Here is a 25,390-nt window from a genome sequence, read left to right as displayed (position 1 = left end):
TGTTCAGCTGACAAAAAGGTGCTAGGGCTGTTTTTTTTTTGTTTTTTGTTTTCAGAAAAGTTAAACTTTTTCAACTCGAAAAGAAGCTCTGAGCTGCAGAAAAAGACACCGGCGGTGGTGTTTTAAAAAGCGCTCAGGACTTTTTTGAAAACACTGTTTGCTTTATAGGTTTTGCTTTAAACGAAACTGGCAGCTTCAAAAAAGATTCCAAATGTGAACTTAGCCCTAGTGTTTAATGCTTGAGGTTTGCACTTCACAAAAGCAAAGATTGAGAAATAATGTAAAATATAGCCTTTTAAGCTATTTTTTCTTAAGATAAGCTGTAATGTTTTTACCTTTTGTAATACCTTCGCATTACTCTCAACCTCAAAAACTAAACAAAAAATGTTGTTTAAGGTTTCCAAGCAGTGAACTCTGCTTGGCCACAGTATTCATGTTTTCTGTGGGTGTAATAGTAACTTTATTATGTGTGGATTTTATATGTAGAATGTTATGAGTTACTGAAATTAGTCTTTGTTGAAAAATGGGTCTCGTATTAAAGGGGACATGACATAGTTTCAGTCAATCTCATGTTAATCTTGAGTACATATATAGAGTAGTATTGCATCATTCATATCTCTGAAGAGTCTTTTGTTTTATTAGATTTATAAAAGACAGTTACAGCTTTACGCTTCTCTCTGAAAACCGTCGAGCTCCTGGATGGAGCGAATGACTCCATGAAAGTTTTTGCATAGTGATCGTCTGCAAGCTGTGACAAATTCACAAATAAATGGACAAACACTTAATTCACATAAATTTTGTTTATTTCTAAAACTTTAATCACCAAAATGCTGAGAACAAACAAACACACTTGCACAACTCCGTTGCTCCTTCGCTCTGGTTGATGTGTGCCTGCGCTTTTCTGGGAATGCCCATGTAAGCAATTCTTTACTTTATGATGTCATTCAGGGCCATAATCAAAAAAAAAAAAAAACTTTCTGAAGCTTATGGCACAGACATATTCCTTTTTACGGATTGATTAGCCTAGTCCTAAAACATAACTGATCATCTGGATCCACCCAATGACCGCTATGAAAAGAGCAGCTGGCAACTAGGGAAAGACCTGGTGACGGCCTGGAAAGACAGCTGGCAGGAGGGAAAGACCCCAATGGGCCTGCCCCAGGTTAGCTCCCTGTGGTAATAGGCACCTGGCACTATCAGTGTACAGATCCCTCGCACTTTTGGCTACAAAAAGTTTAAGGAAGAAAACACCCCCAGAGTCAGCGAAAGCGGGGGAGGATGATGACTCACTGAAAGACTACATGGCTTCTGACCCAGGAACGAAACCAACAACGAGATTGATGATCAGCAAGACACCTGAGATGACTACACCCACTCCAGGAAATAAGCTCTAGAGCTGTAGATATGGCTGGGCCAAGGAAACATCATATGCAGGCCTGAGAAGACACCAAGGCCTAAAAAAGTGCTTGCTCTCAGAGCAACAGGGACCTTGCATTTGACTTCTTAAGAAGCAGGTCGAATAAATCAAGCAAAGTTCAGCAGCAGGACCAAAACCAAAGTCTATAGGATATCAATCCCCCTGGTTGAGAGGAAGATGAGGAGCCAAGCATAGTGGTGCCCCACAAGGCCAACAAGCAACCATCTACATCTGGGAATAAGATCCAGGGGCAAAAACCACAAGTCAGGTGGCCAAAATCCTGTGAGAAAAAGGAGTGGGATATGATTGACATATACAACAGCAACTGCAGTCAAGAAGCTAGAACAAATGGGAGACTTGATTTACAACTATGGCGCAGAGCGTTTTGGGACGGCAGAAAAGAGGAAGAAAGCATCATCCACCCCGACGAAGTCCAGGAGACAGCAGGAGATGTAATGGTCAGTCAAGGAGAGAAGGCAGCTGAAAAAACAATGAGGCATAAAATGAAGGAGCAAGTAAGATCAAACTTCTTCAAAGACCCCTATAAGTTTGTGAAAAGCCTTTTCATAAAGGACAGAAGTGGTGAACTTGAAACCTCAAAGAAGAATCTGGAAGCTTACTTCAAACAGAACCTCACCAACAGCCAGCGGTGTGGACAAATAACTCTTCCACCTGATATGCCACCAATACATTCTCCAGAACATCAGCCCTCCCCCCAAGTGAAGCAAAGTGGATAGAATTGTATGTTGGGAAAGAGCTGCATCCTCTCCTGGGCCCAATGGAGTCCCTTACCGGCTGTATAAGAACTCACCAGAGGTATTGTGTTTTCTATCGAGGTTAATGAAGGTGGTGTGGCAGAAACCAGCAATTCCAACTGCATGGAGGAGAGCACGAGGTATTCTAATCCCCAAGAAAAAGAACTCCATGGACATCAGCCAGTTCTGCCAAATCAACGTCTTGAACGTTGAAGGCAAAATCTTCTTCAATGTAGTGGCTCATAGGCTGGTAGTCTACCTGGAAAACAACCACTTCATTTATACCAAGGTGCCGAAAGCTTGGGACTTCCAAGATGCTTTACTAACATTGGGCTGTATGGAAGAGGCATCTTGGAGATTCCTATTTCCAGCCTTGCAGAAGAGTTTAAATGCTTTGAAGTAAGACTGGAAAGACACTAACAGAGTACCGTGACCCATGTGTTTCCCAAACAGCTTCTACCCTGGTGACTGGAAGGAAAGAGAATCCAACTGCAGCTATTCGCTAGGCAAAGTCAGACCTCAGACATAGAGACATCATCGGTAGTGTGCAACAGGGAAGAAGAGGCCTTGGCCTTGGAGAGAGTAGACCATCGTGGCACAGGGCAGCTCCAGCTTAGCGCTGACAGCTGGTTGTCGAGGAGGTGTGTCCGCAAGAGCAGGCAACGAGGTGTGCAAAGGCTGTCTCACAAGCCAAGCAAGGACCGTGGATGAGATGGGAGGGAGTTGAGAGGAGAAAGTTCTCTTGGAGGGAGCTAATGGGGATAGAAGCGTTTCATTTCAGCTTCATTCTGCATGCTACATACGACGTCTTGCATTCCCCTTCAAACCTAAATCAGTGGTATGGAGAAGACCCAACGTGCCCCCTCTGTCCATCCCCCGCAAACCTCAAACACATTTTGGTTGGCTGCAAGACAAGCTAGTCACAAGGCCGTTATACCTGGCGGCATAATCATGTCCTGAAATGCTCAGCAGCTACCTTGGAGGTTAGATTGATAAAGATTAATGCCCTGCCTCCTACATCAGTCCATCCTTCATTTGCAAGGGAGTTCATCCGAGAAGGTCTAAAGACAGCTAAAGCCTATATACCATCGGATATCGGCCAGCTCGGAGGGGCTCGTGATTGGAAGTTGGCGGCAGATCTGAACCAAAGGCTCTGCTTCCCTTCAGAAATCACCATAACGAACCTCAGACTAGACCTTGTGCTCTGGTCCTACTCACTCCACATTGTGTACGTCATAGAGCTTACCATTCCTTTGGAGGCTGCTGTAGAGGAGGCATTTGAGCACAAGAGACTGAAGTACACCGAGCTGGCAGCTGAGGCTGAGCAGTGCGGATGGAAAACTAAGGTTTGCCCAGTGGAAATCGGCTGCACATGTTTCATGGGCAAGTCAACCCATCAGGCTGCTTAAGGGATCGGGAGTGGGCGATTATATTGCATTCAATTGTCACACATATTTCGTCAGTAAAGCCAGTTCCCTGATTAGTGGTAAATCACCATCACCTGCTTTCAAATGGAGCAGCATTTAATAGACTGTGCCGTAGATCATAACAAAATCCTCGTGACAATCGCATGCGATATATCGCCCATCCCTAGTGAAAGCAGATGGGGACACACCTAGGATGCCAGGTATTGCCAGTGTGCCCTCTGGAGGTGTCGTGGGCTTATCATTGAAACGCCAGATAAGGAGGGTGCCCACCTGATGACCCCAATTAAGCTTAAAGCCCACCTCCCCTTTCTAATCTCACTCAACTAGACCGGTAGCCATTACACAGTGGAAACCACTCTGAGGGATGCATCGTTACCACTCATACCCCTATAGGGGATTGTTTCACCTAGTTCTAAAACATAACAAATAACATCATACGTTCAACTCCTTTTTTTTTATGTCATGTTTAACATTAGAATCCAACTCTTTAACAATGTAAATAAGTCAGAATGCATGAAATAGCATTACAACTTGTGTGTGTTGGATATTGACAAGGTATGGATGATGCAAATAATTTGATATTTGCTCATTAAATCCTGCTGTTTAAGGAACAAGGAAGCAGTATGGGAGTGTGTGTGTGCATTTATGTTAGGAGTGGACTGACTAGTTAAGCCAATTACTCTAATACAGTGTCCACACTAATTGTGAAAATGCTGTGGGACACCACACAATCACAGCCAGTCAGAACATATCTGATGTTCGATATACTGTAGTTTCGACCAATGAAAATTCACTTTACGTCTGTACACAATATGCGACACAACAGAAACAGAGACAAAAACTAACATTTCTGAACAAGAGAAAGCTTTAATTGCGCATACACGGTTTTGCTTGAATACATAAGGACATGGATAACGGAATGTTTTTGTTTTTGTCTTTGTGTCATCTTTTCTCTCAATTACCACCCACCTTATGTCTGTATCTTCTTTTTTGACTCATTATTAGGTACACTAGGGATTATGTGGTTGAAGGAGAGCCGTACGCAGGGTATGATCGGCATAATGCAGAAATCGCTGCTTTCCACTTGGACAGGTAATAATGTGCACATAAAAACACTAGGGCTGCACGATTACGACAAATAACTCAATAGTGAATTCCTCCAACTGTGCGCAGTGTTTTAAGGTAATAATTATCTTTTATTTATTTGTAAAAAAAAATTCATCCTCTTGATTTAAAAATATATATTTCCATTTCCAGCTCAGTTCCATCTGTTGCTATGGTATCACTATGTTAGTCATCGTAAGGTGACTCTCAGAACGATATTTTACTAATTTCACTCTGCATTTTAAACACGATTGTTTCTCATGAAACGGCAGTGTATACGTGGTCATTGGTCTCCATAGCAGCATGAAATATTTTACTTTTTATTTTAATTGTGAATAGATTATATACAGAAAGCAAGGAAAGAACGCTCCTTAATAATCAAAATGACAGTCACTTCAGTTGCAGTGCACTTGGCTACAATGTTTAGGTGGTCTACAGTCCACACGTGCCTATCGATTCCCGAACCGCACTGCAAATGATAACGTAAATATTATTCCAGCCATTGCATCAACCCGTTGGGTACGCACAGTATCCACCCACGGGCAGGGCTCTCATGTTATGCTCAAAAATATCTGTTGATATTAATTGCCATTCATACCTGTGTTGATAACCAACTGTGCATTGATCATGAGCATCTCAATCTCTTCCTGCAGGATCCTGGGTTTTAGAAGAGCACCCCTGGTGGTGGGGAGGTTTATGAATTTGCGTACAGAAATTAAGCCAATAGCTACAGATCAGCTGCTGAGCACTTTCCTGATGCACGGTCAGTTTCACCCTGTCATTCTTCTACTGTGCTTTCTGTCTGTTGAGATGATCCCTCCCTTTTCCTTTTCTGGGCCAAAACTGCCCACTAAGACAAGAGACCACCTGACCAACATCTGGTCAGGCTGATCATCTTATTATTTTTTTTCCACACAGCAGAGCTGAACATAAATTGTGATCTTACGAGGGTAAATAAAGAACTGGTTGTTTCAGTAAGTCCAGTGTTTTCTTTACTTTTTCTTTAAAAGATATGTGTACATATACCGTATTTTCCGGACTAGAAGTCGCACTTTTTTTATAGTTTGGCTGGTCCTGCGACTTATAGTCAGGTGCTACTTTTTTATCAAAATTAATTTGACATGAACCAAGAGAAAACATTACCATCTCCAGCCGCGAGAGGGCGCTCAATGCTGCTCAAAAGTGCTCCTGTAGCCTACACTGAGCAGCATAAAGTGCCCTCTCGCGGCTTTAGACGGTAATGTTTTCTCTTGGTTCTTGGTTCTAAATAAATGCAACTTATAGTCCAGTGTGACTTTATATGTTTTTTTCCTCATCATGATGTATTTTTGGACTGATGTGACTTATACTCAGGTGCGACTTATAGTCTGAAAAATACGGTACATACTATGGGGCAAACAGTTTAGCTTAGCATTGCAGTCTAATCAGCCAATATTGTCTTAAATAGCCTGTTTATTATAAAAGATAAAGTGAGAGAATAGAAGCGCTACCAGAGAAAATACTGTACCAGGCAGAGCAAGCTCACTATTTGCGATGCCCGAAAAACTGTAAATAAAGTTCTAAATATTGAATTGAGAGTGGAAGTGTACATGAATGCATCTCTGAGGGAAACTGACTGGTTTAAAAAAAATTCTAATGGCATTTTCTTTTAATTTTACCTGCATTTAATGCATATTAAAGTAGTGTTTATTAAGCTCAGCAGTGCTTTCTTTACAGCGCTATCCATGGAAAGGCTATGTTGCTGCTGTTCCAGAAGCGCCATCTACTGGCAGAAAGTGAATTTGCAAATTTTACATAACTTCATAAAGCTTAAGTCTGACCATTCTGTTTGCCTTAAATATTGAAATTATACAGTCAAAAAAAAAAAAAAAAGCTCATCTTTTTTGGAATGTGATTTTTAAAATCAGTGGTTGCATCAAATTTGAAATGGCTACAGATATTTCTTTAAAGGGATAGTTCACCCAAAAATTTTAATTATATGTTTATCTGCTTACCCCCAGGACATCCAATATGTAGGTGACTTTGTTTCTTTAGTAGAACACAAACCAAGATTTTTTTTTAAGCTTAAACCTTTGCAGTCTATCAGTCTTACAATGTAAGTGGATGGGAATCCCAGCTTAAACATACAACAAAACAAAACAAAAAACACACACAAACAACCCTCTACATTGCTGCGTGTAAATCACTAAAATATGCAACTAAATGTTCACTCTGGGCAACTAAATGATGTCTAATATTAGCCAATGGCTAATAAATTCTCAGATTTTACTTGTGTGTGAGTAGGAGGCTAAGTATAAGTTTAGCACAGATATATTTTAACTCGCCAAACACTCTGACTGAGCACTCCAAAGATTCACTCTCCATCAATCCTCTTTTGTCTCACACACATGCAGAGAGCGAGAGAATTAACGCGCTACATGTAAACGATTTTAATTGTCTTATTTTTCTGTCAAAAAAATGGTCTCCCTTTGGAATTCTTCAGCTTTTAACAACTGCCAGGTTTTCCGGTAGTGGGCAGAAGTCAACTGCAAATGGCAACCTCATTGGCTGACGCTCAAATATTATATTATATTTTGATTTCAGCAAATCAGTTCGAGCGAACGAACACAACCTGATTAATATTCATGTATCCAGTAGCTCATTAATCCTTAGTACATTTTATATTGTTCTTATTTGTAGAATTCGCAACATCATCTTATCAGTGTGTTTATTAGTTTTTTTCCGAAGTTTTTTTTTTTTTTTTTTTTTACAGAAACACTGAATGACCAAAAAGCACCAGTCCAGTTAACATGTTCAGTTAAAATTACTAATATGCATTCAAAAAGATATTACAAAACTGCCATTTTTACAAACATTGTGTGTGTGTTTGTTGGAGATTCAATTGCCAAGGTGTCCGTAGAGAGTTAACAAACAAAACCAAATTAAACCCTGTGACTTGTAAAGATACATTGATGTGTAAAGACACAGAGTTATCGATCTATGCAAGAAACTGAACAGTATTAATATAATTTTTTACCTCTGATTCATGCAATGTCCAAACTGTTAGAACTCTCTTGAGTGCGTTCTCAAGCAGGCGCGTGATGCGTTGTCGTCTTGCTTTAGGACACTCCTAATTGAGATTGTAGAATGGTCCATTTGAGAGATAGGTGGGGTTAATGCACTTATAAGTCTTCGGTCCTCCATAAAGCGAGAAGACGCTTCACGCAAATGCGTCACGCACCTGCTGCTTCTGGTCTCTTACTTAAACAGTATCAGAATTGGCTCGTATGCCTGATCATGCCTAGTTTTTGTAGATACTTATTTCCTCAAACAGTCATAATTTTGACTGACTATTAAGAGTAAGTTAAGAGCGAGTGAATACACTGGTACACTTAAACTGGTATACACAGTTTAAGTGGACCAGTTTTTAACACATAGACTGTTAATGTGTGGAGTCCCACTGAACTGCTGTCCTGACATTTTATCCTACCCGTCAGATTTTCCTACCCGGGTTTACTGCGCATGCGCACATCAATATCATGTCCTTTTTCTCATGCTAAACAACAATATTTAATGTATCTACATTACTGCAAGGGTAGATTTAAGGTTGGGGTAGGTGTAGACTTTAATATAAATGCAATCTAATTGGTAGAAAAGAATATTTATTGTTGGTTTCCTGTAGCTGTATCCCTTCTAGCTACAACCGCGAATATAACACATAATTACTGTATTTGCAGTACTGTAAGGGTAGGTTTACGCTTGTGGTAGGTGTAGACGTTAATAAACCATAACTTTACAGTAGCATTTTTCGTTGTTGAATTTTACTACCCTATGTTTTAGTGGGAGGTAGGAAAATCTGACAGGGTAGGACAAATCGACAGAACACCGGTTCTGATGGTAGTGGTGGGCTGCTTGGACCAAGAAAGCCAGGGCTGATTTTTGTTTTTGTTTTTTTGTCCCAGTCCAGCTCTGCATGTGAAGCAAATATCTTCCAAAAATAATTTGTGCAGAGCATGTCCCAGACCCCACTAGTTGTGGCAGGTTTTCTTTATGCATGTAGTGTTCTCACCATTTTTACCCCTAACCTGTTTGCATCTCGGATCATATAATCAATAAGAAATATCAGTATTTGTATGTTCTTAGACAAATATTATAACATTGAATTTGCTCCAGAAGTTCTCTTTTCTTTCCTGCATTCAAGACTGGTGATGAGGGCTCTCATTGATACAATCTTCACTACTATTGGTTGTCTCTCCCGAAACTCACTCTTTATTTCATAGACCTGTAAAAAAAAAAAAAAAAAAAAAGATGGACGTCACGACCCTCCCTTCCACTGTAGAAAAATTTACCCAAAATGTCCCAAATATTGCTGCTGTCAACTTGGCCAAAAGCATAATTTGGAGTCCAAGTCTGCACCGTAGTGATCATGAGCTACAGCCGCGGTATCAAAGTCCCACCCAAACACCCACAGGCCCAATCACAAGCTCACAATCATGATCAGAATACCTGAAAGCAAACTTACTAGAAAAACAAACACTTCTACCTAAAATGATGGGAGCCATCTTAGGAAAAAACAATATGTGAAGTGTTGTTATTTTATATGTATGTCAATGATGTGAAAAGGGGTTTTGGGAAGTAAAACCCAATGAATGAACTGTTTCCATCACTCCTGTTCCACTTTGTGAAAAATTACACTTAATGTGCTACATCTGTATTGTTGAACAGTATTGCATCAGTCAAGCAAACAACTGCATTCTCTTCAAAAAAATCCTTTCATGAGGCACAGTTCCTTCGTGACATCGTTTTAATAATAGTTAAGTGGTGATTTATTATTTTTATTTTTGCAGGAAATAATACATGTTTCTATGGGAAGTGTTATTACTGTCGTGAGACTGAGCCTGCATGTGCAGATGGAGATGTGATGGAGGGATCTGTTACCCTGTGGCTCCCTGACGTCTGGCCCTTACAGAAACACAGACACCCATGGGGACGGACATACAGAGAGGGCAAACTCGCCAGGTATTGTAATTCCCTCTCTCTCTCACTGGTTTTCTCACGTCGCCAGCTATTTTTCATGCCTTGACTAGAATGAGTGTACAGGTACACATTGCTAAATTTCGCATCAGCGCAGATTCAGCCTGAGATTGTGGTTGGGCTGAGTAACTATTGGTCAGTGGGGACTTTCACTAAGTAATACTTAACTCTTGGCCTTTGAGTTAGCCAAAGATGGGATGGTCCAGCATTCAGAATATATTTTCAGATCTTTCGCACGCTTGTTGGCACAGAAACTGCTAATTAAAATGTAAGCACAGTACAGAGCACTAAAATTCAGCATGAATACTAGGGTTTTTTGTTAATTAGTTTTCCCACCACCTAAGACATATTTCCTGAAATGAAGCTTAATTTATTTTTCCCCAAACCTAAAAGCACAAAACTAAAACTAACACCACTGTAGTTTTTGTGTTTATAGTTTTGAGAAGATTTTTTACATATTTTTACATATTTTTACATATTACACTTGTGTATTACATTTGTGTAAAATGTAAAGAAAAAAACAGCCAAAAGAAAAAGCTTCTCTCAGTTTGGAAGTCTGTATTTACCTTAGTAATTGCTGAAATAACCAAACCTGTTAATTAGAAGTAGGGCTGTCACTTTTGTGAAAAAATCATTTTCAATTAAGACATAAGTGTTCATTGAATCAATTGTAAAATCGATTTTCCATGTCTAAAAAAAAAAAGATGTTTCCTTTTTCAACGTCAAATAACGGACAAACGTAAAGAGAGAGCTGGAAACGCAATTCAGCAATATTTCTTATTTATTGGCATGAAGTTTCTTTCAGAATAACAAACAGCAACAGGAGTGCAACATTCTCGAAAAAATTTATATGCAGAGGGGACGGCTGCCATAACAAAAGAAAAACATCACTGCAGGCTTCAACCCAGCTGCATTTATGATTTAGGCAATTCAAAAATCTCCAAGATTATTTTAAATAATGATTCGATCCATTTCAAACAACTGTTCAAAAAATGAAACTTTAAATAGACTTGAATAGGTCATGTGTGTGTTTTTTATTGAACGTGACCGACACTTAGGCTAGGCGGCACTAGGCAGGCATAATGAAATGCGCAAAAAAATAATTTATTCAGTATATGTCCAGCTGTTGAGAAGACGCGCTCCGACCGCACTGATGTCCCAGGGACACTCAGGTACAGCTGTGCAAGGTGGGGGTATTACTGCCAATTTTCCACCACAAAAGCCGGTGGCTGTCAGCTTGCAATGTTCCTTTTCATAACTCAGAATCTCCTCAATATGCGCGTAAACGCGTCTTAACGTTGACTTAACATTGAAATCATTCGCGCCAGACGCTCTATTCGCGTATGGTGTGAACGCAGCATAAGAGATCGCTTTCGAGGTCACTGGGTCTTATAGGCGCGTAAAATTGCTGGTATTTTCTGTCTAGCTTTCGCAACGGATAATGCACTTTCAGAACTCTTTATTTTCTTTTTCTGCTTGTTTGTGAGTTTTGTTACATCTATATTTTTTAATTGTTTAATTCTTTTAAAATTAATAGTGTACATATTTGGTTAAAATGGATTACCTTTTTTTTTGGTTGGTCCGATCGATTGTGCAATCGATTTTCGAACTAAAAGTGACAGCCCTAATTAAAAGTAAACATTATTAACCTGAATAGCATACTTGCATTTCTAGATTGATTGATTATTTTTGCAAAACAATGAGGTTACTATATTGTTCTAGTTTACAGAATGGTTACAATTTCATCAATGTAATAATAAAAAAAAAGGAAAAGAGGAATGTCAGTCTGGAAAATTTGAGAAAAAACTAATACATTTTGGCGAGGCAGTAGGATTTTTTTTTTTTTTTTTTTTTTTTGGCACTCCAAGTTTGGATTGAGCACCAAGGACAGTGACTTTTCAAATAGGCATATAATTCTAGTTAATGGCTACCTAGAACTGTTTGATTGCCAACATTATCGAGAAGAATGTTGAGTTTTGTTTACTATTTATTTTTCTATTTTTACCCAAAATAGTGCGCCCTCTTGCAAAAACTTCAAATATGCCTCACGAAAGTTATACAATTTTATGATGTTGCAGGAAATCCCTAATATGGACAAATGCATCAAGCTATCACTGTATCGAAATTAGAGTTGTTCCGATTCAGATACTAGTATTTACACAGGGCTAGTACACAATTTACACAGGGCTAGTAGTATATAAAGCTGTATATACAGATACATACCCAGGTATCGGATCAGTACTCGGTATCGGACGATACCCTTAGCCCAGGTATCGGTATCGGGAAGAGAAAAAGGGTATCGGAACATCTCTAATTGAAATGGCTTGACTGAATAAACATGAAGACAATAAACAGACAACTTTGATAAAAATTATCTGTGTTGTTCTAGACATCTCCTGTAATTTCATAATAGCATAGTCTATATTCATAAGAATAAAGTCGATTTATAATTCAATGCACTCAAACACTCAATTGAGGGCATTTCTTCTGTTTACTGCCACTACATGCTGCAGATGTGTATAAAATGCATGAAACCATTTTATCAGGTCTTTAACATTATCATCTCTATCTCTGTCACATTACTGGAAACCTTTGGTTTAAACCACTTAATGAAACATGAGTCTAGTTTGGCTATTACTAATCAGCTCATATTGTGACTACTGTTTAAAATGTAGTAAGGCATGAATTATTTTGGCCTGAAGTTCTGTGAAAGTCTTTCAGTTCTGCAAATACAGGTATTGAATGCATTAGTTATCTGTTTGCACAAAATATGTTCTTAGAGTGCTGCAGGAATGAGTCCTCAAACTTGAAATTTGAGTTGGCATTTACATTTATGGTTTCATTGTCACAAAGTCACTGGGTTTTTTGGTAAAATGCCTGAAATACGGTCTGTGGTTAACACAAGCTCAAGATATTTTATGATTTATTCTGTGACATTAAATACACCAGGAATACCCCACTTGTAATAATAATAATTATTATTATTATTATTATTGCGACCGTGAGATAGGGATGTTGCGGTGACGGATTTTTTCCACCGGTTAATCGACGTGTAAAAAAAACGGTAATCCCGGTGTCACCGGGGTTGCGTGTCGGGGATTTCGGGTGGCCGAAAATGCGGTCGTGCAGACGTGCACAAGTCTCCATTTACTTTCACTTTAATTAGCGGCAATTCAGTAGCTTTTGTTTGAATTAATCATGGGTTAATTTATTTTATTCTTAATAAAAATACACAAAACAATAAACACTCGCTTGTATTACACACATCTTTATTGCAAAATGAATAATAACTTAACACACCATGCAAAAACTAAACAAAAGCACTTATGAAACACCTTTAAAGTGCATTTATTAACAAAACGAACCACTGCACAAGTATCAAAAAAGAAATTATATACAAAAATTCACTATTCGTTAAATAAAGTGCCTGCCTTTTTCAGAAAAAAAAAAAAAAAAACACCGCACAACCATCGAATATGAAACGAACGAACATCAAAAACTTCGTTAAATAAGGTAGCCTACCCAAATAATCACTGGACACTTGTGCAAAAAAAAACTAATATAAAAATTAAACTCACGTTAAGCTGTTAAAAAAAGAGGTAGGCCTATTAACTGCATACACCGTACAAAAAAATTATAAATAGGCTAAATGAGAAACAATAAACGAAAAACCTTCATTTAAAATTGCAACAGTTCGCTTTGAAACCAGATCTTCCGCCATCCTTTGCCAGTTAGCTCGCCTCACTCTCCTCAAATGTTAAATGAAATCGGACACCTGCTGCTTTACTGCGGCGGATTTTTTCCACCGGTTAATCGACGTGTAAAAAAATACTGTAATCCCGGTGTCACCGGGGTTGCGTGTCGGGGATTTCGGGTGGCCGAAAACGCGGTCGTGCAGACATGCACAAGTCTCCATTTACTTTCACTTTAATAAGCGGCAATTCAGTAGCTTTTGTTTGAATTAATCATGGGTTAATTTATTTTATTCTTAATAAAAATACACAAAACAATAGACACTCGCTTGTATTACACACATCTTTATTGCAAAATGAATAATAACTTAACACACCATGCAAAAACTAAACAAAAGCACTTATGAAACACCTTTAAAGTGCATTTATTAACAAAACGAACCACTGCACAAGTATCAAACAAGAAATTATATACAAAAATTCACTATTCGTTAAATAAAGTGCCTGCCTTTTTCAGAAAAAAAAAAAAACACCACACAACCATCGAATATGAAACGAACGAACATCAAAAACTTCGTTAAATAAGGTAGCCTACCCAAATAATCACTGGACACTTAAGTGCAAAAAAAAACTAATATAAAAATTCAACTCACGTTAAGCTGTTAAAAAAAGAGGTAGGCCTATTAACTGCATACACCGTACAAAAAAATTATAAATAGGCTAAATGAGAAACAATAAACAAAAAACCTTCATTTAAAATTGCAACAGTTCGCTTTGAAACCAGATCTTCCGCCATCCTTTGCCAGTTAGCTCGCCTCACTCTCCTCAAATGTTAAATGAAATGGGACACCTGCTGCTTTACTGCGGCGCTCGTTCCGCTTACGCTAAATTACGAAGGCACGTAGTCACTAACTGAATTAAGTGCTTTATTGCTATAGGCTAAAACTTTAACACGATGGGGACGGTGCCGGTGGTCAAGTGCTATGACCGGTAGGTGGGTTAAACACCGTGTATCACCGGTAACACCGACTATCGCAACAAGCCTACCGTGAGACAAGTAAGCTATCCTGAGTTTTGGTTTGTTTCAGTGATTCGCTCTATGTATTCGCACCCAAAAATCACAAGCCTCTACCTCCGCTAGAAAAAAGTTATTTTTCTTGCCACTCGCCATTCTCAAACAACGGTTTTCAACATTGACCGATGCCCTTTTATATGCTAATGATATTAATTAGGGGCTGTTTACAAGGTGGAGAGATTTTGTGTGCACATTTGTTTTCTCTGAATCGCACTTAAATAGTTTTGAGAAATGATCTTAGAACAAATTTACAATGGTTTATACGCAACTTTTTATAAATGAGACCCAAGATATCTTGTAATTTGAGGTATACTTTTCCTGGGATCAGCCTGGTGCGTAAAAGAGTTAGAACAAGCATTATTTGCAATCATCCCACCTTTCGCTTAAAATTAAATGTGATTTATTAATAAGTGGTGTTTAGAGTCACTAGAAGAAATGAGTGTTTCCATGACATCTTGTAATGTCTAACTTTAGGTGTAATAGTTTTAACAGAAAAACAGTAAGACTCCTTTTTCATGTGGTTTTGTCTTGCAGCCACTTCATAGACGCACCAGAAATACTCTAAAAGTACATCACAGTTTTAGTTTGTCTCATGTAGAAGGACTTTCCATTAATTGTCTTTTGCTGTATTTGTTCTTGTTTTCCTATGAACACTCACTGCATGTTTGACCAAACTGTACAAAAACTATGACAAAGGTATACAGCATCATCAGGTTATTAAAGCTTTAACAGTAGTTTAGAAGAGAGGATTTTAGTATTGTATTCATTTTAGCCGCATTTCTCCTTTTTTACACGGTTACATATTTCTGATGTAAATTGTGCAAACATTTCCTGTATAAGACTATGTCTATAACTTTCCCAAGGCTTTGTAGTGTAATGTTTTGGTTCTTTATTGTAATAGCATTACAGCAAGGTAGCATAGTCCTTCTAGCAAATCTGCCTAAAGCGGACCAAAAAAAAATCTAGATATGTACAGTCCAACAAACAAAATCTGAACTGCATCGTCTGTAATCCTGACATTATGACTGAAGGTAAAATGCCAGTCACAATAGATCAAGAAGGTTTTTCTGTATTCAGTTTGTGGTATGGTTTTCTTATATGATGTAACATCTTGAATTTACAATTGTGCTCACTAAGATCTTGTTTGGATATTATCTTTGGGATCTGTAGGGGAAAAGTGTGGACCATAAGGTTTATTCTATATCTATTCTATATCTATTTATTTGAGTGAAAAAATAATAACCTAAGAAAATGGTAATAAACTGCCGGAACAGGCTCAGCTATATAATTTCACGATGCTGAAAAATCCACATTCTGATAAAGCATCTAAAGCTTTAAAAAAGCCTTAAAGCATGAAACCATAGTTCTCATGCAAAAATATTAAATAAAACATGCTGAGTTATTGTAAAATAAAAGTAGGTTTGTCAAAAACAAATAATATTTTTTCATCTGGTTTAGTAGAAAAAAAAACATCTGCTGGGGTGGCCCTTAAAAAAAAACACATTTTAGTAACTTTTGCTGAAAAATTCAGCAAGCAGTTTTTCTAAAAGTTCCATGTTTTTCCCCTTAATGCTATTTTGAAATTTTCCTTTACCTTTTCTCATGAACTGCGTGAAATCTTTATCTGTGTATTTATTGCGTAAATGTCCTTTACACACTGACCGAATGCTGAGCTCTGAAATGTCCCATCAGCCCCCTGCAGAGCGCAGCGGTCATTGTTCTGTTACCTGACACCTGGAACACAGTGAGAATGAGATCAATTAATCCAGCGCTGCAGTCAATGAATGAACACATTCAAGAGGGTTTGTCTGTTTTTATTGATTGTGTTCATCAGTGATTCTGTGTGTGATTGTCAGGTGGGAGTATGATGAGAGCTACTGCGAGGCTGTGAAGAAAATGCCTCCTTACGATGCTGGTCCACGGCTCCTGGATGTTATCGACACAGCCATCTTTGATTACCTAATCGGAAATGCGGATCGCCATCACTATGAGAGTTTCCAGGACGATGGAGGAGCCAGTATGCTTATCCTTCTGGATAACGCCAAAAGGTAGAAAGAAATCCGGAGATCTAGTCACCTACAAAATAATAGACCACCAAGTAGTTACAGTTGTGCATATAAGTTTACATACACCTTGCAGGATATCCAAAATGTTCATAATTTTAACAAAATAAGAGGGATCATGAAAATCGCATGTTATTTTTTATTTAGTACTGTCTTGAATAAGCTATTTCACACTGACAGATGTTTATATATATATATATATATATATATATATATATATATATATATATATATATACTCCACAAGACAAAATAATAACTGAATTTATAAAAATGACCCCATTCAAAAGTTTACATACCTTTGAATATTTATACTGTGTGTAATTTTCTGAATGATCCAGGACTGTTTTTATGTTTTGTGCTAGTGGTTCATGATTCCTGCTTTGTATAACTGCTTGCAGTTCTTCTGAAAAATTCTCCAGCTCCTCCGCATTCTTTGGTTTTCCAGCGTCTGCCTATCTGAACCCTTACCAGCAGTGACTGTATGATTATGAAATCCATCTTTTCAAACTGAGGACAATTGAGGGACTCGTACATAACCATTACAAAAGGTGAAAACATTGACTGATCTAGAAGGCAACACGCTGCATTAAGAGTAGAGGGCTGTAAACTTTTGATTAAAGATCATATTTTTTTTCATTTAGTACTGCATTTCAGAATCTACATAAATACATGCATGTTTCCCGGAAGAAAAAATAGAACAATTTATCCTGATCATCCAATTCAAAAAGCTCTTAATGCAACATGTCGCTGCCCTGAGCATCAGTCAATGTTTTCACCTTTTGTAATTATGTACGGTTGGTTATCGAATGGGATTTTAACGATACCGGTGTCATATCAATAATTTTAAAACGGTATCGGTGCCTAAACCGATACTTAAAAAAAAAAAAGGGCCAACAAAACTATGGATAACATTAAAGAACATACAAAATATTTAAAGGCCCCATTTTTCGTGATCCCATGTTTTAAACTTTAGTTAGTGTGTAATGTTGTTGTTAGAGTATAAATAATATCTGTAAAATTCTAAAGCTCAAAGTTCAATGCCAAGCGAGATATTTTATTTAACAGAATTCGCCTACAAAAAACGACCCGTTTGGACTACATCCCTCTAGTTCCTGCATTAATGACGTCACTAAAACAGTTTTTTGACTCACCTCCGCCCATATGAATACACAAAAAAGGGGGCGTGGCCTTGATGCGCTCCGACAGAAAAGAGGAAGAGCTGCGTTTGTGTTTGTCGCCATGTCGTCGAAACGCTGTTATTTTCTTCTCGGAGTCCAATCACCTTTGTTTGGGCTTCCCAGGGACGCTGTACTTGGAGATTAATGGTTACAATTTATGTTTAACTCTGTTCCCGAAAATTATAATCCACATGTAAAACAATGTGCAGCACATTTTGCTGAGGATAGCTTCCTCAATCTCAATCAGTTTAATGCCGAATTCGCACAAAGATTATTCTTGAAAGATGGAGCAGTTCCCTCTTTGTCTGGAGAAGGCGTTGTTTATGGACCACAACTGGTAAGTGTATTTTATTATTTAAGTTGGTGCGTTTAACAGTTTCTGTAACTTATTACACAAAGGGCAATAATGTTTAGCTTTGTTAACTAGATGAATCGAATGCGATTTTCAAGCGCATCTCGTCAGTAAAAACGCTCCTGTGATTATAAGTACATCTCAAGCACGTGTGTTCTTTTACTGTCTATGGTTCAGATCAGGATTGCCATGTTTTCAAAACAAATCCTGCCCACTTGCTTCTCAAAACTACTCCAAAACTAGCCCAATCACGTTTCCAGGAGGGCAGCGCGCGCTAAGATGGTGTCGAATCACAACACAGGAACCGCTGGCCCAATCAGAACTCGTTACGTATTTCTGAAGGAGGGACTTTCTGAGTGGCGCTTTAACCACAAGTTATCAAACAAGCGCATCAAAGCACATTTTTGCTAATAGACGTCAGTTTTGCCTCACTGATGTGTTAGATTTGATGGCTTCAGTCAGGGAAAATTAAAGAAAAACACTGTAGTTAAAATATTTAATATATTTAATAATTAAAATCCACAGACGAAAGTTTGGTACTTATGAAGTTATGTGCATTTATTAGAATGAATTCAAGCAGGATAAATGTCAAGCCTGTGCCTGTGCTTATATTTTCTCTAAGCTAGATGGTATTAAACCATAATTTAGATTTGACACATTTAAAAGGTGTGCAGTATTATTTATATTATATTCATTATGCGTTATATTATTCAAAAGAAATTGTGGTTTACTTTGCATCGGAGCATTAAAAGTGGTAGCCTATTTTAGGGGGGTAGGCTACATGGATTAATATGCAAAATGTCAATATTTTCATATATTATGCCTATATTTTAATTTATATTTTCAATATAAATATATTTTTTCCTTTTAATAAAACAACATGCATTTTTGTTATTCGTTACCTGTCCTTTAACTTATTGGGGAAAAGACATTTGTCTGTAAACTGATTAAGAAATTGTTGCATGTTTAAACTTGGAAGCACTGTATAATTTCGTTCCCATTATTTATGCCTAATTTGCCTAAAACAAGAAACAAATAAAATTAAACCTGCATGATTAAATCTTTGAAACTCTAATAAATGGACGGATTAATAAACTGTCCTCACGATTAAACCCTTCTTTACTTGCTTTTAAAGTTGGGCAATAGCATATGGCCTAAAAAAAAAAAATCCCAGATTTTTTTTTATTTTAGAAAAAAAAATTAAACGGATTCATGATTTAAACCGATTTTTAAATCAATATTCAAATGACGAGGAAATTTTACAAAACAAGTTTTAACATAGTTCTTTATCATTCATTTAGCAGTCAAATTTATAACTGCAACAAGATGATTAAAAAAAACAGTAATGTTATTACCTTAATGCTGGAAAGACCTTTATTTTTATTTATTTATTTATTAAATACTAGCCCATCATGCATCTAACCATCCACTCGGCGTTAAGAGCTGTTAAGATTTTTTTTATTATTATTTGTAAATAGAGCAGACACTTTCTGTGTGTCTACACCAGACATGAGAGTTGTCATCCGTGCCCCACAGCGAAAAGTGTGTCTTAACTTGAAGACATCACACTATCGTGTAATTTTGTCATAATGTCCAGTGTATCCATCACTGGGGTCTGTTGTCTTTTTGTTGGATCACCTCAACCCATGTGTCCGGTGTAGACCTGGCGTGCCAGTAGAGCAACGAGCATTGCTGCAGGTTGATTTTTGGAGGATGTGCTGTGCTTGTGTTCCCGCGGTCGTCTTCATTTCGTCGGGTGAAACATCTCTCACTCGCAGCAGAGTCTGTGAGCAGCAACAACTTCCCCTCCGCGCGCACTGATACCAGAAACACGCTCCGAATACAACTTATTGATCATGAGACCAACATTTAGCAAGCAAGAAAACATTCATTCTAACCGAAGGAAGACGTATTTCATTGAGCTAATGCTGTTACATAAAGAGAGACAGAGAGAGAAACTAGTCTAGGGCTATTCTTAAACTTGGAGCTCATTATAATGAAGTAAAAATCCAAACACCAGAAACATTATGCATTTTATCAATAATGAAATGTTATGAAAAGTATGCATTTTATTTTTTTCACATGCTGTATGGTTGAAGTATTTTAGTTCACAACTTTAAGTTCCGTTGTTTAAAAAAATGCTTTATTGACTAATGTTTCATAAACCTTCAGTTGTTATGCTCTAAAATCCATGCCATTATTAATTTCACAGTATTTTTACCACCTAAATCACTAATCTTTAAAGTCACAATTCTATAATGGTCAAAATTACTCAGGCCAATGGTATTTTTTTATGACATTATTTTATTATTATTATTATTATTATTATTATTATTTTAATAATTGTAGCCTACATAAATTGGTGAAGCAAAAAAAATATTCGGATCGTCCCTTATTTTTTCCCTTACAAGAATAAACATTATAACATATTATTAATTAATAAAAATAATGTAAGCAATTAAAACCTTAATTTTAAAACTTGAATTTAAATACTATTAAACTAACTTTAAATTCTCAAGGAGTTTATAAGTAAAAAAGGATAAAATGTCACAGTGCATGTTAAATAGTATAAATGAACTTGTGTTAACAATATAATTAGATTTTTTTTAAATGAACAATTCCTGTATAAAATGGGACAGCAACCTTTATATCAAACATTTTTAAATCGTCCACAGCTGAGCATCGCGGGAGGCTGATCTGCGCCAGAGCGCGTGAAGTGAATGTGATGTGATGAAGTCATTTTCAGATGCAATGAAAAAAAAAAAAAAAAAAAAACCTGGATAGCCTATATTAGGCCCAGGCTCTGCTCTGAAGTATAACATTTTAATCAGATTAATCGCCTATTTTCATTTGCTGCATGTTTTCTTTATTTTATTTTTTTTAAACACGCTATAAAATAAATTAAGTTTGTCAGTGGAAAAAATATATAAGTCGTCTATAGGTTGCATTTTTACGGATTCATCGCCTATTTTCTGTTTGCTGCATGTTTTTTTTTTTTTTTTTAAACACGCTAAAAAAAGTTTGTGAAAGGAAAAAATATAAGTCAGGTATAAATAGGGATGTGTACCGAAACCCGGTATTAAACTGGCCCCGGGGCTAAATTATGAAAGACCGTAGTATCAGTAAGATCTGACGCTATCGGTTCTGCTTTTGGTACTGGAAGGGAAAAAAATTAATGTACTATGTATTTTTGCTTAATAATGTTATCGTGCACATTTTATCTCACCAAACATTTCTAATGTGCGATCATATTAAGACGTTCGTCTGTGAGATCTGCGATTTTATAAAAATAATAAAACCTATATTTCCCTCAAGACTTAGTCATGTTTCTGTGGTTGTTTTAATTTAAACGTGTCTGCTTCTATTTTAGCCAATTTATTTTCAATAAACTAAAACAAAAATAATAAACAAAAAAAAGAAAATGAATACAGCTCGTTATCAGACTGTAAAAAAAATACAATGAAAATGTCATGACAACACATTTTTATGGTTGGCTACTTTAACTTATAGAAATAATTTAAGCAATTTAATGCGTTTTTATACTAGTTTAAATCTAAATTTTTAATACTATTAAACTGAATTTAAAATCTCATGGAATTTTAAGTTTAAACGGGTGAAAATGCCACAGTGAATATTAAATATAGCCTAAATAACAGAAGACCTTGATTGCATGTTACCATGAAACTAACAAAATAATTAGATTTTTTTTAAAATTAACAATTCATGTATAAAATGGGACAGCAACCTTTATATCAAACACTTCGTCCACAACTGAGCAACGCGAGAGGAAGGTATATTGCGCAAGAACGCACAAGTGAATGTGAAGATAATTTTTAGGTTGAAGAGCGCGCTGAAAGACTGAGAGGAGACCGGTCTGCCGCTGTTTATATATGAAATTAAAGGGGACTGACTCTGAGGCGATCTTGAATTTGTGTACAGTTTATGGAGCTAAATGCTATAGCTCACTAAAAAAGGCTAGCAACGCCCCTTGCTTCTTGTGTACATTTCGGAGAACTTGGACAGATATTTCATACGATCGCTCAGGTATTTAAATGGCACCGAAATTTGCATTCTGATTCAGTTCAGTTCATACCAGTTACATAGGTTTCGGTACCCAACCCTATTATGTATGAGTCCCTCAGTTGACCTCATTATGAAATTATGGATTTCAAAATTATACAGTCACTGTTGAGGGTTCAGATATGCAGATATCTGTTACATGAAACTGATTATTTAAGAAAGTTATAACAAGAAATTAAGAAAGTTAGCTAAATAAAGCTAAATAAAAAATAACATGCAATTTTTATGATCCCTCTTTATTTTGTGAATATTATGAACATTTTGCATATTCTGCAAGGGGTATGTAAACTTATTTGCACAACTTTATCTAAAATTATAAATAAATCAAATTATTACATATCATTAAGTACTGGGGCTTCACCAGACCAGATAACATTTGAGAACTAGCTTGACCTATTAAAAAAAAAGAAAGAGAGAGAGATTTACATATCTGAGATGATTAGAATTTCTGTATTTCTCCTACAGTTTTGGGAACCCAGCTCTGGACGAGAGGAGTATTCTTGCTCCTCTTTATCAGTGTTGCATGTGAGTACACAAATAAACACAATGATCATTGACTTCCTCTCACAACCTTTGCTTTGAGTTCCTAAAAATGGCAAGCCTCTGGCAGTCCCTGAATTCTTCCATACTTCATCTGCTGAGTGTGGTGATGAATGCTTCCCGCTCTGTTCGTAAAAAATAAACACAGGTCTGTCCTCTGATATGCTGTTGACCTTCAATTAGACAACCAGCTTTTGAGTGCTTTTGCCTCGGTGAGTGTGGAGTCAAGGTTTCTACTGAAACATGTAAATGTGAATAGTTCACACGTAACATTATTTAATTAATTTATTAATTTATTTTAAAATCAAGTTTTTAAGTATAAATTGACTCAGTGCTGTGCTGCAGACCTCTGTAAATAGAAAAGAAATGCAGTTGTTTTTTTTCCGCCTCAGATATGTTTGTTTCCATTTCCTTTATACATGATTTCCAAGTTAACTTGAACGGCATTTAGCATCAAGCAACCAGTGCCGTGTTTATATTGTAATAAATATGGACATTTTACTACATTAAACCAGTCACAAATTGATTTTAGGCATCTTTACATCACTTCAAAAAGAATATACTGTATACAGTGCTGTTTAAATTTTTAATCACCTTTTTAACTGCTAAGGTCCTGATATGTGACATACAGGCTTTCTGGGAAATGAGTCATTCCGTGGGGCTATTCAAGACTTGTTTAGTGTCTGGAGTGCTTTAGATCTCCACATGGCTCATTATTTCCTTAATGAAATATTGATTGACTAACAGATGAAAAGACTTATGCAGCTTTAATTGTACATGTGCATTCAAAACTTCCTGTCTGAATATCTGAATAAAGGATGCGCATACTGACAGTGATTTCAAGCAACAAATCAATCGGAAGTCATTCATTTTCAATCAGAGGTTGTGACTTGAGGTGTCTGAGCAGAGTTCAGGATTATGCATATGTGCATCAAACATGGTTTAATTGCTTCCTGTCGTTTCATTGTTGCTCTTATTTGAGCCAGACAAAGAATTAGATTGGTTAATTCTGTCTCTTTCTCATTATATCCAAAAGGGTCCGGGTTTCCACCTGGAACAGGCTAAACCTGCTGAAAGGTGGAGTATTGAGTTCAGCGATGCGACAGGCCACGGCCCACGATCCCGCGTTTCCGGTGCTAACAGAGCCACATCTCGCCGCGCTCGACCGCCATCTCAACGGAGTGCTGGCCACTGTGCGGCAGTGCATTGAGACGCAGGGCGCCGACAACACGCTGATCGAGGACCGCATGAACCTGCCTCATCCTTAAACACAGTGGAGAAACAAGAGAAGTGAAGATGTGTTTGACTCTTAATGCACAGGCTCCTTTCGCCTTCCTGTTATGGAGCCAGAGAACAAGAGGCTACAAGAAGCCTTAAGAGCCGACCTGGTGGAGTTTGTTTTTCACTGGATTCATTCAAGTCAGAGACCGTGAAGACTCTCCATATTGTTTTTTCTTGCTCTCTGGATGGAGTGAGGAGGCTTTGACAACATGTAGGTAGTGTAAACTTCACCTGTTTCCAGGTATTGGATTGCCTTCTGGTTCACTCTCTTTTTTTTCTTTTTTCCACTTAAGCCTGTTTGCAGGAAGATGGATGAACAGTTTTTCAGAGTTACAAATATGGAACTTAGAAATGAGATCTGTGGAGTTATTAGACTCAGCAAGCTGGAAAGTGACCAAGCTGGATCCAGAAGATTATTAACAGACTTTTGGAGAGGATCTCCCACACTGTAAATACAGAACAAACTTTTGAATAATACGGAGTAATAATATTATTGATCTAATGATGAATTATGGTACACACATTTGGTTCTGTATCCAGACAGGACTGTGCAAATAATTGAATGTGATTTTCATGCGCATCTGGTCCATAAAGCCGGTTCTGTGATTAGTAGTAAATCTCCAGTGCCTTCTTTCAGATGGAGCGGCGTTTACTACACAAAGCCGTAGTTCACTGACAGGCTACTGTACCCAATATCGCGTTCAAAATTGCATTTGATTATTTTCACAGAGCTATATCCAGGATGAATACAGTGTTGTACAGAGCTGGACGGCTGTTGCTACTGATGTTCAGAGAAGATGATTAAGACGACAGCATTGTAAGATTGCTGAGTCATTTTCAACATTAAAAATTAATATTTAAACTTAGAGAAGTTTGCTTTTGTTTTCACAACTACAAAGTAAAATGCGCACAAAATCTGTCCAAATGCGGGGTTTGGTCAGTGTTCATGTAAACATAGCTGATTTTGTCTTAGTTGAATGTAAAAAGTTGGGGGAAAAAATGGATGTACAGTAGTATATTGGATCCGCGAAGTGATGGCAGCCTAATAAACCTATAATAAGCTATCTGTGTTAATAGTGTTAATCAAACAAAAACCAAAAACGAGAAGCAGCACTCACTAGTCTTGACTGAATGACTTTTGTGGCTTAAAAGCAGGGTTATCCAAACCTGTTCCTGGAGGTCCACTGTCCTGCAGAGTTTAGCTCCAGCTATAATTAATTACACCCGAACCAAAGTAATCTAGTCTTCAGACTCATTGGAGAAAGTTAGCATTACATGATTTGCTCACCAATGGACCCTCTACAGTGAATGGGTCAAGAATGAGAGTCCAAACATCTGATAAAAGCATCACCGTAATCCCCACGACCCCAGTCCATCAAATAATGTATGAAACATATCCATCAGTAAGACA

The 25,390-nt window shown here is 37.3% G+C and overlaps 1 protein-coding gene across 5 annotated transcripts in view; it reads left to right on the top strand.

The window, feature by feature from the left end:
• LOC132092651 (glycosaminoglycan xylosylkinase-like) overlaps positions 1-24,257 on the top strand; it is a 34,458-nt gene extending 10,201 nt beyond the window's left edge. For all 5 annotated transcript variants that reach the window (XM_059498978.1, XM_059498975.1, XM_059498979.1 and 2 more), the window contains 6 exons: positions 4,605-4,691; positions 5,357-5,466; positions 9,530-9,701; positions 16,340-16,531; positions 22,624-22,683; positions 23,735-24,257. In XM_059498978.1, the coding sequence (XP_059354961.1) occupies positions 4,605-4,691; positions 5,357-5,466; positions 9,530-9,701; positions 16,340-16,531; positions 22,624-22,683; positions 23,735-23,966 (853 nt within the window). In that variant the 3' untranslated portion in view covers positions 23,967-24,257. The remainder of the gene's footprint in view (positions 1-4,604; positions 4,692-5,356; positions 5,467-9,529; positions 9,702-16,339; positions 16,532-22,623; positions 22,684-23,734) is intronic.
• The last annotated feature ends 1,133 nt before the right edge of the window (positions 24,258-25,390 follow it).

This window comes from Carassius carassius, chromosome 18 (genome assembly GCF_963082965.1).
Source record: "Carassius carassius chromosome 18, fCarCar2.1, whole genome shotgun sequence".
Lineage (NCBI taxonomy): Eukaryota > Metazoa > Chordata > Actinopteri > Cypriniformes > Cyprinidae > Carassius > Carassius carassius.
Note: the sequence above shows the minus strand (reverse complement) of the source record. Positions and strands in the feature narration are given on the sequence as shown.